The sequence below is a fragment of the Ovis aries genome, chromosome X (assembly GCF_016772045.2).
Source record: "Ovis aries strain OAR_USU_Benz2616 breed Rambouillet chromosome X, ARS-UI_Ramb_v3.0, whole genome shotgun sequence".
NCBI lineage: Eukaryota > Metazoa > Chordata > Mammalia > Artiodactyla > Bovidae > Ovis > Ovis aries.
The window spans coordinates 35,406,135-35,430,843 of record NC_056080.1 but is presented as its reverse complement, the minus strand read 5'-3'; the positions used below and the strand labels follow the sequence as shown (position 1 = coordinate 35,430,843).

Sequence of the window (24,709 nt, the reverse complement as noted above, 5' to 3'; positions counted from 1 at the left end):
TTCCATCTAAAAGATCCAGACCACTTCATTTGGATATAAATGTTCATTAGGGACATATAAGAAAAGCTCTGAATAGAAATACAGATGGTAGCTTTGGCTGGACTAGTTTTTATGCTATTTCTTTTAGTACCAGACACATTAGAAACTAAGAAGAAATTCACAGAAATAGACAATGAGATCTAATAAGTTTTACAAAGTAAACTTTAGATTGCAGGGAATATTTGATGTTTTCTATCATATTTTCAGAGTTCTAAATTGAGGGAATAAAAAATAAAAGGATTTTTAAAGTCTACTAATCACAGTATCTGATGTCTTCTCTCTCACCTATAAATCTACACTGAATATACAAGGCCAGGATGAAAGGTATGCTGGATGTAGATTTACTGCAACACTGTCTTACAGAATATTACTGAGAGCAAACACACAGGTTAATGAATGCTCAGGACCGTAAAAGTGGTAACAGGTTCTTATACTGCCTTTTCTACTGTTAACATAGCTAATAACAGGTATTAGACTGCCAGTAGTGTAAAACATGGTAGGGTCCAAGAGATCCAGGTGCAAGTGATTTACTGAGGGAGTGCTCTCAGAGGAACCTGTGGGTAAAGGAGGGAAGCAGAATAGGGAAGGGCAAGAAGCTGTGAGAAGGTGTCGTTTTAGAATACAGACTCAACCTGATCTCATGGGGTCAGATGGGGTGTGGGGGCGTGGGGGAGTGGGTTGGGTTAGGTGATAAGACTAGTATTGGTTAGACTTAATTTCCTAGGTTATCTGTGCACAAGGCATCTTTCTGTTCAGTTCAGTCGCTCAGTTGTGTCCGACTCTTTGTGACCCCATGAACTGCAGCATGCCAGGCCTCCCTGTCCATCACCAACTCCCGGAGTCCACCCAAACCCATGTCCATTGAATTGGTGATGCCATCTAACCATCTCATCCTCTATTGTTCCCTTCTCCTCCTGCTCTCAATCTTTCTCAGCATCAGTGTCTTTTCAAATGAGTCAGCTTTCCGCATCAGGTGGCCAAAGTATTGTAGTTTCAGTTTCAGCATCAGTCCCTCCAATGAACGCCCAGGACTGATCTCCTTTAGGATGGACTGGTTGGATCTCCTTGCAGTCCAAGGAACTCTCAAGAGTCTTCTCTAACACCACAGTTCAAAAGCATCAATTCTTCTGCTCTCAGCTTTCTTCACCGTTCAACTCTCACATCCACACATGACCACTGGAAAAACCATAGCCTTGACTAGACAGTCCTTTGTTTGGCAAAGTAATGTCTCTGCTTTTTAATATGCTGTCTAGGTTGGTCATAACTTTCCTTCCAAGAAGTAAGCATCTTTTAATTTCATGGCTGCAATCACCATCTGCAGTGATTTTGGAGCCCAGAAAAATAAAGTCAGCCACTGTTTCCACTGTTTCCCCGTCTATTTCCCATGAAGTGATGGGACCAGATGCCATCATCTTCGTTTTCTGAATGTTGAGCTTTAAGCGGGGATGCTATATTGGAGCAAAGTTTTTGCATACTATTGACAAAAACTTTGTATTAATCTCAATTATATTTTAAAAACTAAGGTGTTAGTTGTATTTTTCAGGAAAATCACCATGAAAATACCTCAAAATTTATGAAAGAAATAAGAGAAGTTAAATGTTAAACTAAAAGACATATAGAAAACAAATAATAAAAATAAGTAAATCTTTCCTCTGGTTCATTAATAACTAATCAGTAAAAGTAAAGTAATTCAATACAGCAACGAAAAGGCTGAGATAAGTAAAATTTAGATTTAAAAAAAATCCAGGGCTTCCCTGACAACTATTTAGCTTATGCTCTAGAGCCCAGGAACCACAACTACTGAGCCCTCACACCTCAGCTACTGAAGCCACCTCAATGAGAAGCTCATGTAACTGCAACTAGAGAGTATCTCTCACTCCAAACTACAGAAAGCTCACAGAGCAACAAAGACCCAGCATAGCCAATAAATAAATAAATTATAAAAATAAAAACAATCCAAATCCATGTCATCTACAGGAGACATTTTTAGATTCAAAAAACAATTCAGTTGAAAGTAAAAGGACAGAGAAATAATATACATGCAAGTAGTAACTAAAAAGAGAACTGCAGTGACTATAATAACAACAGAAAATAAATATTAAGAAAAGAATTGCTGCTGCTACTGCTAAGTCACTTCAGTCGTGTCCGACTCGGTGCGAACCCATAGACGGCAGCCCACCAGGCTCTGCCATCCCTGGGATTCTCCAGGCAAGAGCGCTGGAGGGGGTTGCCATTGCCTTCTCCAATGCATGAAAGTGAAAAAAGAAAGTGAAGTCGCTCAGTCGTGTCCGACTCTTAGCGACCCCATGGACCGCAGCCTACCAGGCTCCTCTGTCCATGGGATTTTCCAGGCAAAAGTACTGGAGTGGGTTGCCATTGCTATTATAGATAAATAAGGGTGCTGCTATATGTACTAATAACAGGATAAGCTATCAAGAAGAAATGTGAAGTAGTGAAGTGAAAGTTGCTCAGTTGTGTCCAACTCTTTGTGACCCCATGGGCTATACAGTTCATGGAATTCTCCAGGCCAGAATACTGGAGTGGGTAGCCTTTCCCTTCTCCAGGGGATCTTCCCAAATCAGGGATTGAACCCAGGTCTCCCACATTGCAGGCAGATTCTTTACCAGCTGAGCCACAAGGGAAGCCCAAGAATACTGGAGTGGGTAGTCTATCCCTTCTCCAGTGGATCTTCCCAATCTAGGAATTGAACCGGGGTCTCCTGCATTGCAGGTGGATTATTTATCAACTGAGCTATCAGGGAAGCCCATCAAGAATGCAAAACAATTATAAACATATACATACTTAACAGAGCCACAAAGTACTTGAGAAAAATCTGATAGAATTGAAAGGACAAATAAATAATTAAATAACAACCCTATAAAACTTCAACACACCACTCTCAATTGTGGGAAAGTCAAGTAGGTAGATCACTAAAGAAATAAAAAAAACTTAAACAACATTTAAATGAAGTAGACCTAACACACATCTATGGAACATTTCCCCTAACAAAAGCAAAATACATTAACTTCTTAAGTGCATGTGGAACATTCTCTTGGGTAGATCATATTTTAGGGTATAAGGTGATCTGATAAAGAATCCACCTGCAATACAGGAGACCCCTGTTTGATTCCTAGGTCAGGAAGATCCTGTGGAGAAGGGAACGGCTACCCACTCCAGTATTCTGCCCTGGAGAATTCCATGGACTGTATAGTCCATGGAGTCACAAAGACTCAGACATGACTGAGCAACTTTAACTCCATTAAAAAAAGACTAAAACCATATAAAGTATGTTCTGCAACAACAATGTAATAAAAATACAACTCAATAGTAAAGTGAAATATGGGAAATTCTCAAATACATGAAAATTAAACACCACACTCCACAAAAAACTAATTGTTAAGAAATGGTAAGGTAAATTTAAAAAAATACTTTGAGATTCAAAGGAAAACAAAACATGCCAAAATTTATGTGATATACCTAAATCAGTGCTCAGAGTGAAATTTATAGCTATAAATGTCTATATATAACAAGATGTTTCAAATCAATACCTAACACCTTGCACCCTAAGAGATAAAAAAAATTACAGCCAAACAAAGCAGAATAGAGAATATAGTAAATATTAGAACAGAAATTAACTGAATTTAAGCAAAGGAAAAAAATTAGGCAATCAAAATTTGGTCTTTGAAAATAACAAATTTTAAAAATCATTAGCAAGAATGACCAAGAAAAAAGAAAGAAAAGATTCAAAAATCATGAATAAAAAAGGGAAAATGCTAACTTTACAGAAATGTAATAAATGAATTATAAGAGAACACAATGTACAACTATATACAAACAGATAACCTAGAAGAAATGGATAAATTTCTAGAAAGATACAAACTACTTCAATTGATGAAAGAAGAAATATAAAATATGAATATACTTAAAGGGATCAAAGTAGAAATCAAAACATTTCCACATGGAACAGCCAAAGCCCAAACAACTTCATTGGTGGAATTTACCAAACATTTCATGAGTAATAAATATCAATCTTCATAAAAATCGAAATGAAGGGAATAAAATACTTCACAAGCCATTCTCTAAGACTAAGAGAAATAAAGAATCATGTTTATGGTTAGTTGATTTTCAACAAAGTACCAAGATAATTCGAGGGGCGGGGGGAGATATTTTTGTTCTTTCTTTAGTGATGCATATAAAAAAACACCATGATTGCTGGAAAAGTATATTATTCTTGAAGGGAAAAATTCAATTATATGCCTTTTTCTAGAAACTAGAAAAAATAATCTGTAGTTCATTAGAAAATTAAAATGTGTAAAGCTTCCAAGTTTTTTCAAATAGATATTTAATGAAAGAAAAGTTACAGTTATATTTTTGCAATTAAAAAAACCAGGAAAGTAGAAATATAGATAAACAAACATTCTGGCCAGCTTTCCCCAAAGCAAGCAATCCATGTAAGTCAGAGGTTGCAATGCCTTTTCTGATAAACCCTTAGAGGTCAGACACCATCACATCCATAATATCCCACAAGTCATATATTAACCTTATTTGATATAGGAGGGGAGTATATAACAGCATGAACACCAGGAGGAAAGGATCAAAGGGAGTCATTTATAATGATAGTTACTACAAAATTTTAGTAAGAAATTTCTTAAAACTATTTTAAGTACATATAATAATATAAAGTTTCATATACATAGTAAAATAAAATATGTGAATGATAAACTGATATAGAAATAACAAAAAGTACAGGAAAAAAGTACCTACTTGGACAGAAATTTACAGCAACATTACATTCTTCATTTGGTTGCAGAGTTCCACTGAGTGTGCTAAATTTGAATATACCATCTTTGAAAAGTTTGCCAGTATTTCTAATATCCAAATTCCACTCCACATCTTTTCTTGAAGTATTATGTAAGACCAGATTCTGTTCACACATAAAAAAATAAAAGAAGGAATTTATAAAGATTACAATATGCAATCTAAAATTTAGTCTGTATTGCCATAGCAACTTGATGGTCCTATGCACAAAGTAAGCAATTAAAAGTGGTAATCACAGATAAAGTGTTTTAAAAGTGAATGTTAGGCAAATAAAGAGGTACATGAATATGTTCATAGCCTGTTAACAACTATGAAAGTACTCAAAGGAGCTATGCTAGCTAGAAAGGATGCAGAGTAACAAGAACCTTCATTCATGATGGTAGAGTGCAAATCGGTACAGTCATGTTGGAAGACAGTTTGACAGCTTCTTATAATGCTAAACATACATTTACCAAATGACCCAGTAAATCTAGTCTTAATTATTTTCCTAAGTAAATTGAAAATTTATGTTTATACAAAAATCTGTATGTGAATGTTTACAATAGCTTTGTTCATAATCACCAACCACTGGAAGTCAAAACAAATGTGGTTTCTATCAACAAATGAATGCATAAACAAACTGTAGTACAGCCATAAAATAGGATAAAATTCAGTGATAAAACAAGTAAAATATTAATTCAAGGAAAAACATAAGTGAATATTACATATTTACTTAATTTTAAGTGAAAGATGCTGAGTCCAAATCTCTACATATTATATAATTAAATTACCTGTCAGTCTGGAAATTCAAAATTTTGTGGATGGAAAATAAAATCAATTGCTGCCAAATGGTGGTGGAAGGAGAAGTACTTAATTGCCAAGGGGTTATAGAGAGATTTTTCAGTGTAATAAAACTCTTCTATATGGCACTGAAGTGGTAACCCCTTCTATACAATTTCAAAAAACCCAAACAATTATATACTGCAAGGAGTGGACTTAAAGATATGAAAATTAAAAGGAATCAACCAAGATGTCAGGGATCCCAGGATGGATTAAAGACTGTGACAAATTATATCACAAAAGAATGAAATAACCTCACTGAAGGTACTGGGTAAAGAATGGCCTATGTAATTCTGGAAAACTGTGTTTTGACTGGAAACTAATAAAGCTAAAGACAAAAGGATACTCTTTATAAACACTGTACTCTAGTTGGAAAATATGTTAATAATTCCAACAGAGTACAGGTTAAAAATCCTGAAACTTCTTTACTAAGTACACCAGGGTTAAAAAATAAGTAAATACATTATAAATAAGAGAGTCAGACTTCTCATAGTCAGAGAAGAGTTAAAAATGAACAAGAGAGAAAGATGGAATGAACCTTGTGGTGCAGGATTAGAGTAAGAGCTATCAGTTAAAACTCATGTTTAGATAGACAGGTAGACAGGAAATAGTAGATATAAATAGATGATAGACAGGTAGATAGATAGAAAAATTACCAATATATTTGTATTCATGGATTTTTACACATACAAATATTTCCTGGCACTATCTGCCAAAAGAACCTAGAACATGTGACACCACAGAAACAGCTAGCACACCTTGTATATAGACCTTGTTTTCTAAATACCATCCTCCCATAAAAGATACTGAGGTTTCTTGGAGAAAATGTTGACTCAAGAGCTAGAACAACTAAAATAAAAGTGACCCTGGACCATTTTGTAGTCATAGAAAGTAAGAGAAATGTTTAAAAATCATAAGGACAAGAGAAGGTCAAAGGGTCAATCTAAAAGATGTTCTAATAGCCAAAGTTGGAACAATGTTAGCAGCATACACAAAAATGAACATCGGATTAAAACTGACAGTAGGAAAGAAATATATGTGGGTTCATACTGACAAATAAATAAATAAAGGGAGGGAAGAAGGGAATAACCTTTCTTACAGAAAAATTCCAAATAATATACATAAATGTCCCCTCCAGAAGGTGGAGCTTGACCTCTACCCCTTGAGTTTGGGCTGAAATTGATGACTCACTTCCACAGTATAGGGAGTGCAAGGGGAAAAATAGCCTCTCCAGCTTTACAGTAGAGAAACACGGTGTGTTTCTTGATAACATGTACTCCTTTCACATGATGTGACAAAATGAACATTTCACCTATGTGGCATTCTTCCCCAAAGTCCATAGAAAATATGAATGGAGACCAGTCAGGTGAAAAATATAAGAAAAACCAAAATTAAAGAACATTCTGGAAAAAACCACCAGACAGTATTCTTTAAAATTAACAAGGTCATAAAATATTAGCAAGTTTGAGAACCTATCATGTAATAGAAGAGACTAAATGCCATATGGTATGCTGGATTGGACCCTGGGCAATAATAGACCCTTAGTGAATAACTGGTGAAATCTGAATACAGTCTGTTGTTTAGCTAATATTTTACTAATGCTAATTTGTTAGTGTTAAAAAAATGTTTTCTGGTTGTATAAGGTGTTAACACTAGGGAAAGTTGTGTAAAGTGTATGCCAAATCTCTCTACACTGTCTTTGTGAAGTTCCTGTGAATCTGGGAGCTATGTACATGACTTGCATGCAGACTCATCTTTCCAGTGCTAATCATTATGAAAATAAAACCTTCAACCAGGTTTTTAAAAACCCTGTTCTTCAAAATTTGAAGAGTATAGAATGATCTATGTAATCATCACCACAATAAAATAGCACACTTTGTGTCTTTCAAGGCATGATTGATTTAAAATAATCAGGATTTTAAAAATGAGTCAATTTTATTTCCAGATGTCTGTATGTACTGAGACATCTATTTAGTCGTAATATTTGTGTACTCTGTAAGGAAGTTCCTTTGCACCTTGTAAAGAAAACATCTGTTTTTTTTCCTTAACACAGAAGGTGGGCATGGTATCATACTAGTTATGTGAATGCCTCATTTTTCTCATTCTGAATTTGAGGAAATGGTAGCTCCAAAATACAATCCACTTCTTTCTATATCCTATCCTAATAATAGGATAGCACTCATCAAGGGAGAAACATTGGTTAATTAATTTAGTACATGTGGTGGTTTAGTCGCTAAGTCATGTCCGACTCTCATGACCCCATGGACTGCAGGCCCCCAGGCTCCTCTGTCCATGGGACATACCAGGCAAGAACACCGGAGTAGGTTGCCATTTCCTTCTCCAAGTATATGTAGTATTGTGTTATTTTTCTTTATCAATTCATCATAATGATACCTGTACATAGTTCATACAAATAGTGAAAATATACTTATCAAAAAGTTGGCCCACTCAACTCTTCCTCATCAACAGTCCTGTTTCCCAGAAGCAACCAATTTTAACCAATTCTTATTTCAGTTTTCTCTAAAATAGTTATAGCTAATTCTGTGTGATGCTAATATAGCTTACTTTAGGTTTTTTATTACTTCCACAACAAATTACCACACAGTGGTTTAAAACAACACAAATGTGTCACATTAGAGTCTTATTGATTAGAAGGTCAATGCAAATATCACTGGACTAAAATCAAGAAGAATAAAACCACAAGACTAAAATCATAGAGGAACTATGATACTTTCCAGAGGCTCTAGAGAAGAATCTGTCTTCCTGACATTTTCAGTTCTAATATATTCTTTGGCTGGTGGCCTCCTTGCACCAGCAACATCACATCTCTCTGACCTCTCTTCTGTCATCACAACTTCTGACCACAGTCAAGAAAAGTTCTCTGTTTACAGCTTCTCATGTGATAAAACTGGGGCCACCTGCATAATCTCAGATAATCCCTCTTGCTCAGGATCATTAATCTTAATTACATTATACATCGGCAAAATGTCTTTTACAATATAAAGGATTCTATTCACAAATGCAGGAAAAGTGATATAGAAGACAAAAAAGGAGCACTACAAATACAAATTTCTACGATGTATGCCTGAGCTTCTTTCTTTTGTATGTCTTTATCTTTTCAGATGGATTCATAATTAGAAGAAAGGCAGAAATATCTAATAAGAAAAACAGAGCAGATTATTATAGAAGTGACTATATCATATATCTGGACTTTTTCAATTTATATTATTGCCTCTCAGTTAATTTCCTCACCTGTATGAAACATATATCATGTGAATTTTAACCATAGCTTCTATTTGTATAAAACAGATAACCATTCAATTTATTTTATATTTTAGTTTTATATTAAAATATAAATATCTAAATGACTTTATATGTGTTTATATACTTTGATTATTACTTATGAGAAATATGCTCTCTCTCTCTCTACATATATATACACACACACACATATTCTTACAACACAGGCTTCAGAATAATCATCTTAATAAGGTAAAAACCACAATCAGAAAAAAAAATTGTAAACTGCATCAATTCTCTAAACATACCTGAGTTTTTGTGACCCTGTTATTAGGATCCAGACTATGTAATGGGATTTCAAAGATAAAATGAGTGCTGGATAATGTCAGTGGTGCTTGCAACACTGCAAAAGGAAAGAAAAAGTAAAGTGAAAGTGTTAGTTGCTCAGTCTGTCTGACTCTTTGCGACCTCAAGGACTGGATCCTGCCAGGATCCTCTGTCCATGGAATTCTCCAGGAAGAATAATGGGGTAGGTAGCCATTCCCTTCTCCAAGGGATCTTTCCGACTCAGGGATCAAACCCACACCTCCTGCAGTGGCAGGCATATTCTTTACCATCTGAGTCACCAGGAAACATACTGTTAAAATATTAGTGACATAAGCTCACAGATAATTCTTACTTTACCTTAAATTTTCTACCTATTGCTATATTTCCAGCCAGGGAACAAAATTATTTTTAAAAATATTTTGGAATAACTTGGATTATCATATCTCTAAGTTCCAATTTTGTAATGGTAGTTAATTATAAGTAAATATAAAATGTACCCTTGAGACAATAAAAGAACATAAAATATACTAAATATTGATCTCAGGAAAAAAAGTAGACAAAATTAAAATCTCCATAGTAAAGTTTGACCAATGCAGAAGTAGAGAAGTGAAAAGAAATATAGAAATAAAAATTATTGTAATAAAGGGAAAATATATATATGGCATATCATGAAGCATACATGAAACAAAAAGCTCTAGGAAGAAAATGGTTATTCTATGGAAGATCAGGAACACAATTATCTATAAAAATACATTAGAGAAGGAATTATTATCTGCTGGAAAATCTTTATTTTTAAATAGATTGTTAGAGTAATTTTAGTTCACAGAATTATGCAGAAAATACAGAGATATCTCTTATATTCCCCTCCCCACTGCCACACACACAGCCTCTTCCATTATCAACATCCTCTACCACACATACATTATTACAACCTAATATTCACTGTTTACATTAGGGGTCATTCATAGTGTTGTACATTCTATCAGTTTGAACAAATGTATAATGACATCCAGCATTACTGTTTCATACAGAGGAGATTCACTGCCCCCCAAATCCTCTGTGGTCTACCTATTTGTCTCTTTCTAATCATAAACCTTGGAAGCCACTGATCTTTTTATTGCCTCATGGTATTGCATTTTCCAAAATGTCATATAGTTGGAATGATACATCATATAGTCTTGTGAGATTAGTTTATTTCACTCACTGCTATACATTTAAGGTTCATCCATGTCTTTTCATGACCTGATAGCTCATTTCTTTTTAGTGCTAAATAATATTCCACTGTCTGCAAAAATTATAACAACTTTTTGGCCAACTCAATACTGCAGTTTACCCATTCAGCTACTAAAGAACACCTTGGTTGCTTCCAAGTTTTGGAAATGATAAAGTTGCCATAAAAACTTTTATGCACATTTTTGTGTAAATATGAGTTTTCAACTCATTTGGGTAAATACAAAGGACAGCAATCTGCTGCATTGTATGGTAAGAATATGTTTAGCATTGGGGATAAAACCGCCAAATGACCGACTGTTTTCCAAAGTAGTAGTACCATCTTTCAATTCCATCAGCAATGCAATCTCACTAGCAACTGCATTCACACCAGTTCCTATTGTCCACATCCTCATCAGCATTTAGCATTGTCAATGCTCTGGATTTTGGCCATTCTAATAGATGCATAGTGCTATCTTACTGTTGTTTTAATTTTAATTTCCTTGATAACATATGACATGGAGCATTTTTTCACATGCTTATCTACCTTTGGTGTATTGCCATTGGTAAGCTGTATGCTCATATCATTGGTCCAGGTTTCAAATGGTTTGTTTTTCTTACTGTTGAATTTAAAGAGTTCTTTATTTTGGATAATAGTTCTTTATTAGATATGTCTTTTGCAAATATTTTCTTCAAGTCAGTGGCTTTTCATTTTGGTATCTTGATAGCATATTTTGCAGAGCAGAAATTTTTATTATTATGAAGTCTAGCTTATTAATTCTTTCTTTCACAGATCATATCTTTTTTCTTGTAACTAAAAGGTCACTGCCAAACCCAAGGTAATTTTAGGGATGTTTTCCTATGTTATCTTCTATGAGTTTTATACTTTTGCCTTTTACATTTAGGTCTGTAATCATTTTGAGTTAATTTTTGTGAAGTATATAAAATCTGTATCTAGATTCATTTTTTTAAACTTGTGGATGTCTAGTTTTTCAGTTACATTCTTTTAAAAAACACTATTCTAAGTTGTATTGCCTCTGTTCCTTTGTCAAAGATGAGCTTACTATATTTATGTGGGGCTCTTTCTGGGCTCTCTTTCCTATTCCATTGATCTATTTGTCTAGCTTTGTCAATAAACTCTCTGGATTATTGCACCATCGTAGTAAGTCTTGAAGTCAGGCAGTGTCTGTCTTCTTTGTTCTGTTCCTTCAGTACCACACTGGTCATTGTGGGTCTTTTCTCTTTTCATATAAACTTTGAATCAATATGTCTGTCAATATCCACAAAATAACTTGCTGAGATTTTGACTGGGAATGCATTGAATCTCTAGATCAAGTTGGGAAGGACAGCCAGCATGACAATATTGAGTCTTCCCATGCATTAACACAGAATCATTGCTCCATTTAATTCTTCTTTGATATCTTTCACCAGAGTTTTGCAGTTCTCATATAGATCTGTAACTATATTGTTCAATTTATACCTAAGTATTTCATTTTTGTTGGGTGCTAATATAAATGGTATTTTGTATTTAACTTTAAATTTCATTTTTCACTACTTGTATTCCCAGGTGGCTCAGTGGTAAAGAATCCGCCTGCCATGAAGGAGACCCAAGAGACGTCAGTTTGATCCCTGGGTCAGGAAGATCCCTTGGAGGAGGAAATGACAACCCACTCGAGTATTCTTGCCTGAAAAATCAAATGAAGAGAGGACTCTGGCGGGCTACAGTCCATGGGGTTGCAAAGAGCTGGGCATGACTGAGTGACTGGGCATGCATACAGAAAAGCAACTGACTTTTGTTTAGTAACCTGTATCCTGAAACCTTACTATAATAGATTACCAGTTCCGTGAGGTTTTTTTTTTTTTTTAATTGACTCAGATTTTCGACAGACAATCATGTCATCTGTGAAGTAAAAGGCAGTTTTAGTTCTTCCTTCCCAATCTGTATACATTTCAACTCCTTTTTCTGTTTTACTACATTACCTAGGTCTTCTTATACAATGTTGAGAAAGAGGGGTGAGAGGGGATAGCCTAGCCTGGTTTCCGACCTTAACAAGAAAGCTTCAAGCTACATTTAAAATGGATAACCAACAAGGACCTACTGTATAGGCAACTCTGCCCAATATTCTGTAACGACCTAAAATGGAAAAAGAATTTGAAAAAGAATAGATACATGTCTATGTATAACTGAATCATTTTGCTGTACATATGCAACTAAGACACCATTGTTAATCAACTATACTTCAATATTTAAAAAAGAATTTTATTTGTGAGGTTTTTATGCAGATATTTTTTATCAACTAGAGGAACTTCCCTTCCATCACTCATTTACTGTTGTTTTTTTCTTTTTTTAAATGGGTAATAGATTTTGAAAATGCTTTTTTTCCTACATCTATTGATATGAACAGATGGTATTTTTATATTTAGTTTATTAATGTGATACATACATGCATGCTTAGTCATTTCAGTTATATTAGATTCTTTGTGACTCCATGGACTGTAGCCCACCACGTTCCTCTGTCCATGGAATTATCCAGGCAAAAATACTGAAGTGGATTACCATGCTCTCCTCTAGGGGATATTCCTGAGGCAGGGGTCAAAGCTGCGTCTCCTGTGTCTCCAGCATTGCAGGTGGATTCTTTACCACTGAGCAACTGGGGAAACCCATTAATGTCATGGATTGCATTGAGTTCTTTTCTAATAACTTAGTTGTATGTTTTTTTTATAAAGAAAGCTGTTCACTTAAGTCGCTCAGTCGTGTCCGACTCTTTGCGACCCAATGAACTGCAGCACGCCAGGCCTCCCTGTCCATCACCAAACCTCAGAGTTCACCCAAACCCATGTCCATTGAGTAGGTGATGCCATCCAACCATCTCATCCTCTGTCATCCCCTTCTCCTCCTGCCCTCAATCTTTCCCACCATCAGAGTCTTTTCCAATTAGTCAGTCAGTTTTTCACATCAGGTAGCCAAAGTATTGGAGTTTCAGCTTCAGCATCAGCCCTTCCAATGAATATTCAGGACTGATTTCCCTTAGGATGGACTGGTTGGATCTCCTTGCAGTCCAAGGGACTCTCAAGAGTCTTCTCCAACACCATAGTTCAAAAGCATCAATTTTTCAGCACTCAGCTTTCTTTATAGTCCAACTCCCACATCCATACATGACCACTGGAAAAATCATAGCCTTGACTAGACAGACCTTTGTTGACAAAGTAATGTCTCTCCTTTTCAGTATGCTGTCTAGGTTGGTCATAACTTTCCTTCCAAGGAGTAAGTGTCTTTTAATTAATTCACTGCAGTCACCATCCGCAGTGATTTTGGAGCCCAGAAAAATAAAGTCAGCCACTGTCTCCATTGTTTCCCCATCTATTTCCCATGAAGTGATGGGACCAGATGCCATACCTTTGTTTTCTGTATGTTGAGCTTTAAGCCAACTTTTTCACTCTCCTCTTTCACTTTCATCAAGAGGCTCTTTAGTTCTTCTTCACTTTCTGCAATAAGAGTGGTGTCATCTGCATATCTGAGGTTATTGATATTTCTCTGGCAACCTTGATTCCAGCTTGTGCTTCTTCCAGCCCAGCGTTTCTCACGATGTACTCTGCATATAAGTTAAATCAGCAGGGTGACAATATACAGCCTTGATGTACTCCTTTTCCTATTTGGAACCAGTTTCTTGTTCCATGTCCAGTTCTAACTGTTGTTTCCTGACATGCACATAGGTTTCTCAAGAGGCAGGTCAGGTGGTCTGGTATCCGCATCTCTTTCAGAATTTTCCACAGCTTATTGCAATCCACACAGTTAATGGCATTGGCATAGTCAATAAAGCAGAAATAGATGTTTTCTGGAACTCTCTTCCTTTTTCCATGATCCAGAGGATGTTGGCAATTTCATCTTTGGTTCCTCTGCCTTTTCTAAAACCAGCTTGAACATCTGGAAGTTCACGGTTCATGTACTGCTGAAGCCTGGCTTGCAGAATTTTAAGCATTATTTTACTAGCATGTGAGATGAGTGCAGTTGTGCGGTAGTTTGAGCATTCTTTGGCACTGCCTTTCTTTGGGATTGGAATGAAAACTGACCTTTTCCAGTCCTGTGGCCACTGCTGAGTTTTCCAAATTTGCTGACATATTGAGTGCAGTACTTTCACAGCATCATCTTTCAGGATTTGAAATAGCTCAACTGGAATTCCGTCAGTTCCACTGGCTTTGTGTATAGTGATGCTTCCTAAGACCCATTTGACTTCACATTCCAGGATGTCTGGCTCTAACTGAGTGATCACACCATCGTGATTATCTGGGTTGTGAAGATCTTTTCTGTACAGTTCTTCTGTGTATTCTTGCTACCTCTTAATATCTTCTGCTTCTGTTATGTCCCTACCACTTCTGTCCTGTATTCAGCCCATCTTTGCATGAAATGTTCCCTTGGTATCTCTAATTTTCTTGAAGAGATCTCTAGTCTTTCCTATTCCATTGTTTTCCTCTATTTCTTTGCATTGATCGCTGAGGAAGGCTTTCTTATCTCTCCTTGCTATTCTTTGGAACTCCGCATTCAAATGGGTATGTCTTTCCTTTTCTCCTTTGCTTTTTGCTTCCCATCTTTTCTCAGCTATTTGTAAGGCCTCCTCAGACAGCCATTTTGCTTTTTTGCATTTCTTTTTCTTGGGGATGGTCTTGATTCCTGTCTCCGGTACAATGTCACGAACCTCCATCCATAGTTAATCAGGCACTCTGTCTATCAGATCTAGTCCCTTAAATCTATTTCTCACTTCCACTGTATAGTAATAAGGAATTTGACTTCATAGGGATTTGACTTCATAGAACTGTTCTTTAGCACTGAGCAACTGGGGAAATCCACTAATATCATGGATTACAGTGAGTTTTTTTTTTTTCTAATAATTTAGTCGTATGTTCTTTATAAAGAAAACTGTAAGAACATAAAAAATCACCCCTCAAAATTACCTATACTATATCCACTCAGTAACCATTACTGTTCATGTTTTGTCTACATATAATTTTTATTATATATATTTTGACATAACCCAAAAGTACGGCCATACAACCATAGGTTTTGTAATCTGCACTTTTTCTTACTTAACAAGATACCATGAATTTTCATAGAGGTATAACATTCCTTAACATAGTCAAAGAATAACCTGATTAGCCAATCCCCTATTGCTGGACATTTAGGCTACTCCCAGTATTTCACCATCATTGGTAACGCTCTGATGAATATCTTTATATATTCCTTTGTTTCCTTTCTTAGAATAAATTCCTAGGGAATATTCTTAATAGAGAAAACTGATATTTGGGGGCTATATGTATAATATTTATAATTTCCTTGGTTTAAGTTACAGTTTGCTAATTTAAAATATACCTTCTACTTCACTAGTGCTTTCCATGGTGCTTTCCACTTTGCCAAGTACATAAGGAAGCTATCAATTGTCCTTTTTTACTGAAAAGAAAACTGGTTAATTGAGTTTTGAATGTGAAACCAGACTTACTTACATGAGACACCCGTATACCTCTACCTCACCCCTCCCCACTGGTAATCACTAGTTCGTTCTCTATATATGTGAGTCTGTTTCTGTTTTTTTAAATACATATATTTATTTATTTTTATATTCCATATGCAAGTGATATCAGAGCATTTGTCTTTATCTGCAAGGACCTTTTAATAACAAAATAATTCTAATCCCTCTCTACCACTGCTTATGTCATTATTGTCATTAATTTCACTTATGTATAAGTATACATAAGCATATATAGAAATAATACACTGCTGCTATTATTATACTGAATAAACTTAAATGTTAGATTAAGAATATGAAAAATAAAAACACTTATTTTACCTTTATTTTGTTTCCAGTGCTCTTTTCTTTATAGATCCAAGTTTTTAACCTCTATCATTTTTCTTCTCACTAAAGAACTTTTTAACACCTGTGGCTGATTCATGTCAATGTATGGCAAAACCCACAATATTGTAAAGTAATTAGCCTCTAACTAAAATAAATTTATTAATTTAAAAAATTTCTTTCAAGACTGGTCTTTTGGCAACAGATCCCCTCAAGTTTTATTTTTTTGTAAAAGGCTTTAATTCTCCTTTACTTCTGAATGATAATTTCTCAAGGTACAGAATTCTAGGTTGGTATTTTTCTGTCTCTCAACACTTTATATATTTCCCTCCATTCTCTTTTTGTTTGTATAGTTTCTCAGGAGAAGTCATATGTTACTTTTATCTTTTCTCCTTTGTATATTAAGGTGTCTTTTCCTCTGAATTACTTTAGACATTTATAAAATTAATTTCTATGGAGTATAGTTACTTTACAGTATTGTGTTAGCTTCTGTTATTCAGCAAAGTGAATGAGATATATACATATATACACTCTTTTTTTAGATTCCCTTCCCATCTAGGCTACAATAGAGAACTGAGTAGAGTTCCCTGTGCTACACAGCAGGTTCTCATTTTAGTCTATTTTAGTCTACATATGCCAATTATAGTCTCCCAATTCATCTTAGCCCCTTTTCCCACCTTAGTAATTTTAAGTTTGTTTTCTACATCTGTGACTCTATTCATTTCTGCTTTGCAAGTAAGTTCATGTGTACCATTTTTCTAGATTCTACATATAAATTAAATTATACAATATGTATTTCTCTTTCTGACTCACGTCACTCCTATGAAAATCTCTAGGTCCATCCATGTCACTACAAATGGCATTCTTTTGCTCCTTTTATGGCTGAATAATAATCCATTGTGTATATATATATATATAGCACATTTTTTATATCCATTCCCCTGTTGATGAATATTTATGTTGCTTCCATGTCCTGGGTATTGTAAACAGTGTTGCAATGAACACTGGGGTGCATACATCCTGAGGATTTTTTCAATCTTTCACTCTTTTGCAGTTTGAAAATAATATTCCCAAGTGTTGTTTTTTTGCCACTCATCCTGTGTGGTATTCTCTGAGCTTCCTGAATTATGGCTTGGTGTCTGACATTAATTTGGAGGAAATTCTCAGTCATTATGTTTCAAATATTTCTTGTTACTTTTTCTTCTCCCTCTGGTATTTCAAGTATGCACATATTAATATTTTGTAGTTGTCCCACAGTACTCAGTCTGTTCTTTTTTTCTCTTTTTTTCAGTCCTTTTTTTTTTTTTAATATTTGCTTTCCTTTGGAGATATCTATTGAGATATCCTCAAGCTCAGAGATTCTTTCCCCAGCCACATCCAGTCCACTAATAATCCTACTCATGAGATTCTTCATTTTTGTTCCACTGTTTTTGCTCCACAGCATTCCTTTTGGATCTTTCTTAGAATTTTAATCTCTTTGCTTATATTGCCCATCTGTTCCTGCATGGTGTCTACTTGATCCATTAGAGTTATAAGCATATTAATCAGTTATTTTACATTCTCAATATGATAATTCCAACATCTATGCCATAACTGCATCTGGTTTTCAACTCTTGTTCTGTCTCTGAAAACTGTGTTTTTCACTTTTTAGTATGTCTTATACATTTTTCCTTGATTCTTAGATATGATGAACTGGGTAAAAGGAACTGCTGTAAACAGACCTTTAGTAATATAGTGGTAAGTTGTGGGGGGGGGGGCAGAAACATTCTATAATCTTATGATCAGATCTCAGTCTTTTGGTGAGTCCATGTCTCTAGAATATGAACTTTACATGTCTTTCTCAATCTGCACACCACCACTACCAATTTAAGACTAAATGGTTAGAGTGGGCTGAGTTGAGTATTAATATTTCTTTTCTTACACAGAAGGTTAGAGGAGACTGGAGTTGGATATTTCCCTTCCCTGAGATCAGGGAGTTTCTGATAAAACCCCAGCAAGATCTGGTCAATGAGTTTCTCCAGAGGGCAGACCTTGTTAAGTAGAACAGAATGCTTTGGCATATTTCAAAATTCCTTTTCCTCACCCTTGCCAGAAACATAAGGGTATTTTTCTCTCATAATCACTTAAGAGAATCAAGTCAAGCTCCTAGAGGTAAAATTCACAAAAGTATGAAAGAGGCCCCATGGAGTATGACTGGGGCCCCATAGAGACTGTTGCTCTCAGACTTGTCCATGCTGAACTTCCAGCAATTCCTCAGTTACAGTACAGGCTTCCTTACCCAGGCATTGATTCCCAAAGGAAGTTCTACTTTGGAGTTTCTGTTCCATTCAATAAGTTGTGATTCTCTGTATTTGCCCATGGCTCTCTCCATTTTCAGAGGCATGAGTTTGCCCTGTGACCTCACTTTTCTTACAGATCTAAGAAGATCTGTTGATTTTTCAGTTTGCTTAGCTTTTTAACTTGCTGTAAGGATGGAGTGGTGACTTCTAAGCTTCTTCTATGCTGAACCATAAACCAGAGCTGAAAAAATCTATACTTTTTGAAACTTACCTTGAGGATGTTTATAATCCTTAATGAAAACTAAAGACTCTTACATGTTTATGGCAATATAATTCCCTGGAAAGAAACCAATTTCCGATGCAAAAACTCATATATCTTACAAGCAATTTTATTTTACCAGTGGAATTAATAGATACCTTGGCAGGAAGTTAGGATATGTAGAATAAGAGAAAGGCACAGATAATTTCCATCACTGTGTTATCCCTAACTCTTGTCATGAGAAATCTTAGGAAAAGACAATGTTATGGCCCATATACAAGAAATGGCTAAGATATTCTGCCTATTTTCAAATTGGCAATTGGGGATTAACAGTGAAAATAATAGACTGGTTGTATCTTTTAAAACAAATCACTCTTTTGCCATATTATGGCACCATTTAGTGATCTCTATTTCACTTATCAAGTAGATAAATGGATATAAGAGAATTTTATCTTTATTTTATCAATTAGATAAAGAATTGATGCTTTTGAACTGTGGTATAGGAGAAGGCTCTTGAGAGTCCCTTGGAATGCAAGCACATCAAGCCAGTCTATCTTAAAGGAAATCAGTCCTGAATATTCATTGCAAGGACTGATGCTGAAGCGGAAACTTCAATACTTTGGCCACCTGATGCAAAGAGCTAACTCATTAGAAAAGGCCCTGATGCTGAGAAAGATTGAAGGCAGAAAGAGAAGGGGACTATAGAGGAACGAGATGGTTGGATGGCATCACCGACTTAACGAACATGAGTTTGAGCAAGCTCCAGGAGATGGTGAAGGACAGGGAAGCCTGGCATGTTGCAGTCCATGGGGTTGCAAAATGTTGGACATGATTGAGTGACTGAACAACAAATTTTGCTTATACAAAGCTACATTCTACCCAATACAGATTATTAGAGAAACATTTTCTGGAGAAACTGTTCCTCAAGATTAAGGTCTCACATACTAATATTTTGGTTCCCCCCCCTAAATTAAAACATTCACTGGCATCCAGTTTGTCATGAAAAGATATAATAATTGGTGCTGAAGCCAACACTGTGAGACTCACTAAGGAACAAGAGAACAGGCAAGACTCAATTGACATTTAAGGAACTCCTCAACATGAGGGAGACAGATATAAAGGAAAAATATCTCAGCAAAAATTGAGACAATGTACTCAACTGAAGAAAAGCTCAAATATTTATAATATAATTACAGACAAAAAGTGTTGCTTTCATTTTAAAAAACTCCATAAGTAAAGAAACAATAAGAAAAAATGTTTGAAAATCTTGTTAGTTTACAATCACCAAGATAATTTTTTAAGAGATAAAATAGTTCAGAAAAAAATTCTGGGAAATAAAATAAAAAATGAGGAAAAGGACACTAAGGGAGAATATATAAAATAATTAAAATATACAATATAATCAAAGAGGTACAAAATCTAACCAATAGGAGTCAGAAAAAGAAATATGGAAAATAATGGCAAAGTGGTTTTTGAGGAAGCAATTTAGGAAAACATTATAAAACTCAAGAGCATTAACTTCCAAAATGAAAAAACCCACAAGAACTTAGGACAATGGTAAAGTTTCTATTGGGTGATCAGATTTTAACTTAACATAGGCAGTAAGATCTCCACTATGCTATAAATAAACTAATAAAAGCTAAATATGGAACAAAGGAAGAGTGAGACACCAAATTATTAATAATGGTATATTATAAATAGTCACATTCCAGATGATGTTTTCTGTGTTTCTACATTTTCCAATTTTCCTTAATGATGATATATTAATTTTTAATTATAAAATAAGTGAATTATATTTTCTTTTTCATTACAGTAATTTTCCTAATCTAAAAAGATATCTTAAAACAAGGAATACATTTTTAATTTCATGGAATTTCTCTACCAGTTGTGGAATTACCAATTCTGTATTTTAAATGGGAGTGAAATAAATCCCTATAGTGTATATGCTACTTTAATGAGGCTTCTCTAACTCGGTGCCAAGTACAAATATTAACTGATCACTATTTTATTATTAAAGACAGCTAACGTCAGAACAATAAAAACAAAATACAGTATAATATAAACTAGACTTAAATTTTCAAGAAAAATACTTAAGCACATAATACAATGCAAGCCTAAGCCAGTCAAAAGTATAGTCTGCAGAGGGCATCAGTTTTATACTTGAATACTTGAAGAAAATGAATAAATAAATATTCAATAAATAATTCAAAATTTTAAAATAATTATCCTTCTTTACTTGTACTTAGTTCTTTAGTAACTCATCCCTTTGGGGTGAAAACATTAAATAAAATTTTCATCATTTTATTTTATAACAAATGTATTTTATTTTAACAATTTCTATTTTGAAATAATCATTTAAATTGCCCACACAAAAAAACAAAGTACTAACCTGACCTCTGTTTTTAATTACATCCTATTTTTTAAGCAAAGGTAAATCATGGGACAGTATATCCATGCTATTTATCAAAATTCAGTCTCACAGACTCACAAACATACACAAGAACCATATACTAAATTTACTTTCTAGCATTTCTATTTTTAAAAAATGAATATCATGCTATAATTTTTTAAACTTCTAGCTATATAAGAATAAATAGTTGATACGCACATCAGTTGAATGTTTCATATTACATACCAGTAGCTTGAATATGACATGATCGAATAACTGGTGGTCTATTTGGAATCACATGAGAGTCTGATAAACAACATTGAGAGTCAAGTTCTGAAGCTGCAAAGAAATTAACTCGAACTTGAATGCTAAAGTTGTACGTTGCCACCTGTTAGACAAAAAATACATTATAACTGGCTATTTTTGGTATAAAAATTGTGATATTTTAGAATTTAAAACAGGGTACATTATTACGTTGTTTCAGGTGTATTACATAGTGATTTGATATTTGTATATATTATGAGATGATCACCATGATATGCCTAGTAATCAGTTGTCCCCATACAAAGTTATTACAATGTCATTGACCATTTTCCTTATGCAGAATATTACATTCCTGTGGTTTATTTATAATTGGAGGTGTGTATCTCTTTATTCCCTTCACCTACTTCATTTTATACTATTTTTTATTATACATATTTAAAGTTTCCAACTTGATAATTTGATACACATAATGAAATAACACAATCAGGCTATTAATATATCCATTGTGGCTCAGACAGTAAAGCGTCTGCCTGCAATGCAGGAGACCCAGGTTCTATTCCTGGGTTGGGAAGATCCCCTGGAGAAGGAAATGGCAATCCACTCCAGCACACTTGCCTGGAAAATCCCATGGACAGAGGAGCCTGGTAGGCTACAGTCCATAGGGTCGCAAAGAGTCGGACATGACTGAGAGACTTCACTTCACCTCACCTCACGTAGTTACTGTGTGTGTATGTGTGTGTGTTTCTATGTATGTATGAGAGAGAGAGAAAGAACACTTAGGATCCACCCTCTAAGCAAATTTCAAGTATAAAGTACAATACTGTTACCAGAACTAACATATTATCCAGCAATATCACTTTTGAGTTTTACCCAAAGGAACTGGAATCAGGATCTCAGAGTATTACCTGCATTCCTATCATCACTGCAACATTATTCACAATAGTCATGATGTGGAAATAGCCCACATATTCATGAAAGGATAAATGGATAAATAAATGGATAAAAAATAAAGGTGATACACACATACAATGGAATATTTCTCATCTTTAAAAGCAGCAGGCTTTTGCATTTGCCATCTGCAACAACATGGATGGGGCTGAAGGACATTATACTAAATGAAACAAACCATACACAGAAACACAAATAATATATGATCTCACTTACACGTGGAATCTAAAACAGTCAAACTCAGAAGCAGAAAGTACATGGTGGTTGCCAAGGGTTGGGGGAAGGAAGATATGGATACGGGGGGATGTTGGTCAAAGGGTACAAAGTTTCAGTTATGCCAGATGAATAAGTTCAGGAGATCTAATGAGATATTATGCAAAATAGCAGTTTTTTAAAAAAGAGAGTTTCAAAAAAAGTTGTCTTGTGACATTGAAAGCACATTTTTTTTTCAACATAAGATGGCTTATTTTTCATGAGTCCAAATAGAATTCTTAAAAATAAAAAAATGACATTAGAAATAATTACTATTAATTCAAAATGGACCAAAGACCTAAATATAGAGCCTAAAACTATAAACTTTGCAGAAGAAAATGTAGGAGAAAAATATTTAAGTGCAACATCAAAATAATCATCTATAAAAATAATTAAAGTGTACTTTATCAAATTTTAAACATTTGTTCTGTTAATGATAATGTTAAAATTACTAGTCAAAAAAATTATTTCTGAAAAAAATCAATTTGCATCCTAAATATATAAATAACGCACAAAGATTAAGAGAAAAAACAAGTACCCAATGGAAAACTATGTAAAAGATTTGAAAAGAGAGTTCAGGAAAGAAAATGTACATATGACATGTTACCATATAAAAAGATGTTTAACATCATCAGACATGAGAAAAATGCAATTTAAAATCATAGAAGATTAACACTTCACACCTATCAAAATGCTTAAATAAAAATGATAACTACCAAGTGCTGATAAAGATGCAAGCACCTAATACATTTATGAATTGCTGATAGGAATGTAAAATTTTCTCGTCATTTGGGGAACATTTTCCAGATTCTTAGAAAATTAAAAACATACTTAACATAAGACTCAGAGATGCCCAACCCTAGATGCTTACCAAAAAAAAAAATATTTTTTTTCATACAAAAGACTGCATGGGAATGTTTTAGTAGCCTTATTCATAGTTGTGAAAGCCTGAAACCAAGTCAAATCCCTTCCAAATACTGAATAGGTCACAAATTTTGGTAAACACATATAATAAAATACATTTCAACAATAAACCGGAATGAACTACTGTTAAACAGAAAAATATGAATGGATTTCAAATGTATTATTCTAAGTGAGAGAAGCCAGAATGATAAGGCAACATACTTTACAATTTCATTCATGCGAGTGGAAAGACAAAATTACACAAACAAAATGAGATCAGTGTTTGCCCTAACCTGAAAGTAAAGGAGAGAGTGACTACAAATAAACACAAGAAAAATTTAGGAAATTTTGGAAAGGTGATTTTCCATGAAATATCCAGAAGAGATAAGTCCATAGAGACTGGATGCAAATTGGTGGCTGTGAGTGGCTGGTGGGAAGACAGATGGGGAGAAACCACTTAATGGGTAAAGGGTTTTACTTTGGAGTGATGGAAATGCTTTGAAATGAGATAAAGGGCATGGTTATACCATATTGTGAAGGCACTGCATTAATTCCAAATGGTTGATTTTATGTTACAGAAATTGCCACTCAACAAATTATTATTTTTAAAAATATATGAAGGACAAATCAATCAGTGGTTTTCAGGAATTCCCCAGATACTCATCATGTGATAATCTCAAGAACCTAGAGAAGTAAAAAAATAAGTTTTTAATATAAGAACTAAATACTAATAATGAAAAGGGTATACTTACAGCTTGCCATGCATATTACCCAACTAGGCAAACTCTTGGGCTTTCATTTTGTTTGTATTTAACACTAGCTGGCTGCTATGGTCTGAAAATGTTTCCCCCAAATTCATATGTTGAAATCCTAAGCCCCAAAAATGATAAAATGAGGAGGTGGGGCTTTGGGATGTGCTTAAGCCATGAGGCCTCATGACTGGGGATTAGATTTGTGTAACTGTAATTGGTGCCTTATAAAAGACACTCCAGAGAGATTCCTAGCCTCTTCCATCTTGTGAGGGCACATCAAGAAGTTTGCGACTCAGAAGGGAGCCCTCACCCTAATAGGCTGGTGCCATATAATCTTATATATCCAGCCCCCCGAACTGTAAGAAATA

The 24,709-nt window shown here is 34.7% G+C and overlaps 1 protein-coding gene across 1 annotated transcript in view; it reads right to left on the bottom strand.

Annotated features, from left to right (window-relative positions):
* Positions 1-24,709, bottom strand: part of CFAP47 (cilia and flagella associated protein 47) — a 507,991-nt gene that overhangs the window by 387,339 nt on the left and 95,943 nt on the right. The window contains exons 22-24 of the mRNA XM_042241764.2: positions 21,469-21,610; positions 9,225-9,319; positions 4,804-4,963 (exon numbers count right to left, since the gene is read on the bottom strand). Coding sequence (XP_042097698.1) covers positions 4,804-4,963; positions 9,225-9,319; positions 21,469-21,610 — 397 coding nt within the window. The remainder of the gene's footprint in view (positions 1-4,803; positions 4,964-9,224; positions 9,320-21,468; positions 21,611-24,709) is intronic.